The 7,648-nt window shown below is 32.9% G+C and overlaps 1 protein-coding gene across 1 annotated transcript; it reads left to right on the forward strand.

The window, feature by feature from the left end:
• Window positions 1-1,747: 1,747 nt before the first annotated feature.
• On the forward strand, window positions 1,748-7,395 carry LOC125074013. The gene is made up of 3 exons (XM_047685180.1): window positions 1,748-1,896; window positions 5,141-5,326; window positions 5,886-7,395. Exons 1-3 carry the CDS (start codon window positions 1,887-1,889, stop codon window positions 6,377-6,379), a joined length of 690 nt encoding a protein of 229 aa, XP_047541136.1. The 5' UTR covers window positions 1,748-1,886; the 3' UTR covers window positions 6,380-7,395.
• The last annotated feature ends 253 nt before the right edge of the window (window positions 7,396-7,648 follow it).

A 7,648-nucleotide genomic window follows, 5' to 3' on the forward strand; every position in this document is an offset into this window, starting at 1 on the left:
GCCACATTATATATATATTTGTATACTAAATTTCATATATATATATGAAATTTAGTACACAAATAGTCTAGAGTCGGAGAAAAGACATAGGCTACTTTTTATTTGGTATACAAAGAGGTCTTAAATTTACTTAAAATTTAAGTTAATTTGTAAATATATTCATATTCTAAGCGAGCGAAGCCGCGGGTAACAGCTAGTAACGTGTATATCTATCAACAAACGAAGATTACTTTTTTCCCAACTGAAAAAACTACAAAGCGAATACACATAAAAATTTATACCCGAAGATCCAGTACGTTACCAAGAAGGTTTTAGTATATAATAAGCTATGCACTCGCAGTTTAACCCGATTTAAATTTAGATTATCGTGAACAAGCCCGTATTTTATCTTCTTATAAACAAACTAGCTGAGCCCGCGACTTCGTGCGCGTTTGAACTTAACAAAAAAGTTATTGTTTAGTTCGCAGATTTTACTATAACTTAAGCTATATATGAGGCAGCTTTTGTGATGTTAAGTCGTTGGTGGGAGGCATCCGACGTGACGGCGGAGGGGGTGCGTGAGGGCTACGCGCGGTACTGTATTTGGACATTGCAGCGTGACTTTATTATTATTTCATATGTAATTATAAAATAAAAGTAGCCTAATTTACTCCTTATTACATCAGCTATCTGCCAGTGAAAGTCCCGTCGAAATCGGTCTAGCCGTTCCAGATAATAACCGGTACAAAGAGACAAATCAAAATTGAAAAAAAAAAAAAATTTGGTAATAACATATGCATTTAATAAAAAATTGTTATTTTAATATTACAAACATACATTCCAATTTTTTATATTAGTATGTATAGATATGGATATAGATATATGACAAGTAATTTTTAGGCATTATCCGTTTATGAAAAATGTCATTTACGTATTCCAATTTAGACCAATAGCTTCAGAGATATGACAAGATGTCAAAAAATTGGGGCGTGCCGGAGTACTGATTACTGGCGCGGAGATCGCTCGGCTCGATACTCATTATATTAAAATATTTACTTGTCTTCTTAAATAAATCGCCTAGCTCGTCAATATTTTAATTGTAACCGTGTCATTACTCGCCGAGCAATTTAACAACTTATGGTCAATTTAATGTTTAATAAAATGCTTGAAAATCGGTCCTTTAATGTAAATTTTATTGAACACAAGCAGCACAGCTTGCTACCACTTATAAAGAAAAATATCATTTATTAAGAATTAAAAAAAAAAAAAACTTGATTTTTTATTTACTTATATATTGCAACAATGATATTCTAATAAACTACTATTTACTAGAACATCATTTTATTGCAAGGTTATACAAAAATATAAATTAATAATCACAAACAGATCCAAACTACTACCTACATATTACAATATAAACAATAATTATAAACATTTGACAACAAAACAGTTGACAATCTGTCTAAATTTGAACGAAGTATAAAATCCTTTTTAAATAAAAAAATGTTTCAACAAAAAACAGCGTAATATTCATTCGCATTAAAAACCCAATCCGGTACAGACTAGATTCGAACGCATTCCGTGTCAGAACAACAGGATATAACCCGGCAAAGATCGAAAGCGTTATAATGTGTCATAACCCACGGAAATAAGAGCGAGTATCGGTTAAAAATGTACATTTTTCATTGCACGGGTTATACGCGCCGTTGCCGTACTTGTGCCGAGTTGTCCGGAGCCGATCCGGTAGCAGTTTCCTAGAAACGTTTGAGAGGGTTATACGCGTATTTTTAAAACATTTCATAAGTTATTTCTTGATGTTATTGTATAATTTTTAATGTAATTGTGACGATAAATGTGATAATTTCTATTTTGAGTGACGGCCATTTTGTTTTGGCGGTGAATTTAAAATGTCGGAAGGTAATATTACTTATGTCTTGTGTTTACGTGAATGTAATTGATGTTGAATCTCATTACTCTTATTTCTATTTATTTTTAATATAATATTGTTAATGTTTCCCATTTCGCTTAGAAGTTACGCTTTCATTATTCAGAGTTAAAAAGACATTGCGGTACGTATCAAATTGAACCTTATGTTAATCACATTAAGGCTCTTATTTATATTGAAATAAATATTTCTATACAATGTAACCTTATAAGTCAAATTAGAAGCAGATTACATTATTATTTGTAGAAAAAATAAGTACCGTAATATAATTGCTGTTGGATTTTATTTATGATAAATGTAAAATTTGTTGCAGTTTTTTTTTTTATTTGTTTAATGTTTTGTGACTAAGGCGCTGTTCTATTAGGGTTCCTTATTAAAAAATATTGTCGTGTCATGTGTATTGATGTAATGGGAAGGTTTTGTTTATCTGTTTGTTCGCTCTAACGATAAAATTACTCACTCGATTGACATGAAAGTCGTATGTCATAAAATCGTTTCGCGATTGATAAAGTCACGCTGTTATGTAGTTAAAATTAAACCTTTTTTTTGTCATTTATAATTTTCTTATATTCAATTATTATTTGTTATTGTCAATAGTGTATATTCAAATAAAGTTTTATTATTATTATCGTTTGTAAGAAGGATATTTATTGTATATTTTAATAGTTAAAGTTATATTATAATTATACCTACGTCAATTTATTACACAAATAATTAAAAAAAAAATTATATCACATCACTCTAATTTGTGACATAGTATGAATGATTATTGTATGCATTTCGTAATTTGGATCAGTAGTTCAGATGAGATGCTTGTGTGAAAGCGTAAGAAAAAAAGCATATTTACGGTTAAAGAGATTGCTCTGCGCGATACAGATGCTATTATATGTATAACAAGTTTTCGCTTGCGGCTTCACTTGCTTTTTAGGGGGACGGTCGGAGGTTTAAGGTATAAAACAGCCTGACCTTTTCGTAACACATAGACTGAGTTACTTTCTTTATAATATTAGAATAAATTCACAATTTATAATATAACTTGGTGGTTACGTTGTGTACTTAGTTGTAGAGTGTAGGTAGGTAATGACCTACACTCTACAACTAAGTACTGAGATGTTCTACCGCCAAACAGCAATATTTAGTATTGTTGTGTTGAACACAACATATATACATATATTATATGTCATTTTGATACGTATAATCTATATATTTTATAAATATTATTAAAGTCAGTGTCGTATATGACATTCAGAAATTTCACGGTCGTGTTCAGCGGTGACTTTCGAATTTCTTGTTACAGAATAACCCTACTGAACAAATATAGGTAGTCGATTTTAACCTACTCATATGACGCTTCACTATTGTTACTGCTAACACAATCAATGAGATATAGGAGTTTACTTGTATTTTTCTTTACGAGCTTAACACTGGCTGAGCGATTGTTTTAATAGCTGTTAATTAAATTATTATGTATTATAAGTGTATCAAGAGCCGAGATGGCCCAGTGGTTAGAACGCGTGCATCTTAACCGATGATATCGGGTTCAAACCCAGGCAGGCACCACTGAATTTTCATGTGCTTAATTTGTGTTTATAATTCATCTCGTGCTCGGCGGTGAAGGAAAACATCGTGAGGAAACCTGCATGTGTCTAATTTCAACGAGATTCTGCCACATGTGTATTCCGCCAACCCGCATTGGAGCAGCGTGGTGGAATATGCCCCAAACCTTCTCCTCAAAGGGAGAGGAGGCATTTAGCCCAGCAGTGGGAAAATTTACAGGCTGCTAATGCTAATAAGTGTATCTTATTAATAAAACATTATTTTGTGTAATTGTTAGTTGGACGCGCAAATAACGGTGCCCAACGCCAATACACATTGTTGGTTTTATAAATATTAACCATTCCTCACATCACCAATGCGCAACCAACCTTGGTCGATAAGATGTTAAATCCCTAGTTCCCGCAGTTTATATTATACAATAGAAATATATTTTTATTTATATACTACCTGCCCGTCCCTTCTTCACTCGCGTACAATAAGGGCTTATATGCAACTATATATTGCTTTTAAATGCTCGGCTTTTCTCTACTGTAGTATGCATACATTATACATCAAAACCTTCCTCTTGAATCACTCTGTTCGTTAATAAAATCCTTTGTGTATCTTAAAAGATCTAAGCATTCAAGCGGCGGCAAATGACTTTTTTTTACACTATGTACAGTTACAAAGAAACAATACTAGAATTAAATTTACCCCGAGCGAACGACTAGTCAATAAGATGTGTTAATTTATGTCAATTCATCCCCCTGGCCTTGCTCCGCGTTAATTAGTACTCGCTTTATAATTACGTCATTTTCTTGTAATTTAATTTATACGAAAACATATAATATATTTTTATTCAGTTTTATACCTTTTTTTTTTCTCGCTGGAAAAACGCTTTACGCGCTTCCCCCACGTGATGGTAAGTGGGGGGGTGTGTGGGACTCCCCGGAGCCCTGGACGCGGAGTGCGCCCAGGTACGCCGGGTTTACCCACTAAAAAACCAGCGGTACCCTCTCCGTCTTTCGGCGGGCGCCACGGGATCGCTTACGCATGCTACCGTGACGATTCGGTTTTAGACCTGGATCATCCTTGCTAGACACTCTTTATTTGCGAAACATTTCCAGGATTGCATCTGCCGTGATTTAAACATATAACAGGCACCCTAAAAATTTTAATTATATCTGTTCTAATTTTAAGCGTCAGTCGTGCAATGGTTTATTAGCCGACTAGCGATGTAAAGAGTCGCAGGTTCGATCCTGACCCCTTGGACTATTATCGTCAATCCTTACACAAGTTCTGAGCTTAATCGGAGGGTTATATAGGAATATTAGAAATTGGGGGTTTGCTGCTATTCTTTTTAAGACAAATATAAAAGTAAAGTCTGCTGGACATAACAGGATTCATTGTATGATCTAATTACTATGCCTGATTACTTTCAATTTAATAATGAGATCAATACTATGTTTGACTTTGGGAAACTTGTTTTCAAGCAATATATTTAAACATGCACTATCTATAAACTATTTAACAAAATTTTAACATTATTCAAACAAAAAAAGTACAAAGCTGTTACAAATATTTATAAAGCGAGAACTACGAGCTAATTATTTTGTTGCTCGCAATTTACTTTGAAAACTGCGTAACCTGAAATTGTCTGACATATTATTTAAATTTTAGAAGCAGTCAAGTTAGCTATATCGACGGAGCGGATGATATTCCTAATTAAGGATAAGTCATGTATATGGGACAGAATGGATCCCAGTTATAGAGACAAATTCTGCAGAGAGAAAGCTTGGTACGAAATATACAAGGAATTGTACCCGACTTTCGACAATTTAAAAGAAGGACAGAAAATACGTATTGGTTTGTAAAATTTGATTACTTAGAGTCGACATAATCGATTTATATCTTAGCATAATGAGGGCACAAATTTATCAGATTTATTAAACATGAAGTGCGATTTTTTTATATTGGACAGGAGTTTTTATACAGAAGGCACCTGATAGTAGGGCTTTAATTTCTTTATTGGACACATGTGTAGAAATTAAATTCCCTTCAATTCCATTCCTTACACCTTAAATTAAATGCTGGAAGAGCTGATGAGTTGGTTCCTTATTTGTTAACTGACAAATTACAAGTTATGAACGAAACGTGTTAAAAAGTATAGCCTGAATACGTGTGGATTGATTGCTTACAGGGTCCATAAGTTATATTGTGGAGTAGACTTTATTCTTTTATAAAATAAACTTCAGAGCCGATTGACCATATTGGATTCATAATCATATTGCGCCTTTACCCTTATCTTAAATGATTTTCAAATTCATTGAAGTGTTCTATATTTAATTAACATTCTAAAACCAAACTATAGTATGTAGCTTAAAAGTTATAATTGAATTTTGTATTAAATTCTATGAAATTTCAGGTCAACAAATATCTAAAAAATGGTTCAACATAAGAGACGCGTACGTGAAATCAATAAGGGGTCCAAAAAGACGACCGTACATATATTCCCAGGCTATGTCTTTCTTAGACCCAGTCATTTTGGGGGACAGACAAGACGCTCAAGATTATTTAGAAGAACAATCCATGGACGGTGAACCAGAGATTTGGTTGAACGAATCATCGTTTGTAGATGTTGATGTTAATGAATCTCAAGCGAAGAAACCTAGACACGAATTAAAAGAATATTTAGATGTAAGCGAAAATGATACAATTGTTAATATATTTAGTAAAATGATAAATAGAGAAGAGGATGAAGACAGAGCTTTCTTCACATCGATAACGCCAACTGTCAAGACGCTAACCGATAGTGCTAAAATTGAATTCAGGATAGAGGTCATGAAATTGTTACAGAAATTGAAAAATGATACGAACAATGAAATTGTTATTAAAACCAATGATTCTGATAACGAATAAAAACATTGACTTTGAATAATTTCGTATTGATTTAGGAAATGTAGATATATTTGTCTGATCTCAGGGAATGTTTATATTGTTAGAGACAAATTATATACGTAAGTAACTAATTTATTTAGGTTAATACTTTAAGGAAATATATTGATAGATTAGAAGATTTATATATTTATGTTAGGCTCATTTAGAGAAAAAAACAGTACGCAATGTTATGCGTACAGATCATGCCTCATGCCACAACATGACTCGTTGTGGCAAACACAGAAAGACCACATAGTTAAATTCGTATCGTGACTATCATACAACTTAACCACAACGCTTTGTGTCAATGATAGACAGGTAGGTTGTAAATTTGTTGACTCGGAGTGTGCAGATCAGAGGCTACCTTCGATTGATCTGTTTTTTCGTTTAATGTGCGTTTTAGTTCGTTGAGCCAAAAATGCACAGGGACTATGCTCAGCGTGGTCATTGAAAATTTTAATCCTCATAAGAAATTTGTATTTGTTTGGAATCTGATAAAGGCATTATCTTACAACACAATAGAACCTATTACGCACGGTGATTATTTACAAAAATATTTGACAAATTCTACTCACAAAGTGACACTTTATGGTAAATGAATCGAAACATTATACCGTCTAACTGTTTTCCTATTCTCCTAACAACAATCCAGTTGCGGTTCGGTCGAAGTTTGTTCGGTGTATCATCGGGAACGTATCCGTTATTAATTAGTAGCATTGAGACCTGATCATAGTTGTCCACATGTTAAGTTACTTTAACGCACGTCCTCTAAATATTAAAATAATTGTACTAATTTTATCATTCTAACTTTATGGTATAGCACAATTGAGTTCCGCCTCGAGTTTAAATTAGTTCTGACGGATTAGTTCAAAGCAAAACTAATACATTTAACGGGAGACTATTTTGAGTGAAATTGATGTTAATAATACATTTTGATGAGTTTTTTTTTTTAATAACTGAAAAAACATACATGTAACATATACAAGATGGTGCAGTGCATTACGGAAAACGATTTAATATATAATATTATTATGTAAGTACCTTCGCTTCGCAGTTTCACCTTATAATACGTGACGAGCATGTATTTATGTTGTTCTTATATATAATAAGGGCGTATTCGTTCATGAGTATTTCATAAGTAGAGTTATATTTCTTTAATTAGTAAATACTCAGCAATACTTATATGGTATGGTTAATTTTTTGTTTCACTTAAAATTTTCGACCGGACTTGCTCTACAACTGAATTTATAA

The sequence above is a fragment of the Vanessa atalanta genome, chromosome 26 (genome assembly GCF_905147765.1).
Source record: "Vanessa atalanta chromosome 26, ilVanAtal1.2, whole genome shotgun sequence".
NCBI lineage: Eukaryota > Metazoa > Arthropoda > Insecta > Lepidoptera > Nymphalidae > Vanessa > Vanessa atalanta.

Bases quoted from the DNA above. Each gene is read 5' to 3' on its own strand.
- LOC125074013 (XM_047685180.1), top strand. The intron at 5,327-5,885 runs GTTTGTAAAATT...ATGAAATTTCAG, and splicing joins AGGACAGAAAATACGTATTG to GTCAACAAATATCTAAAAAA.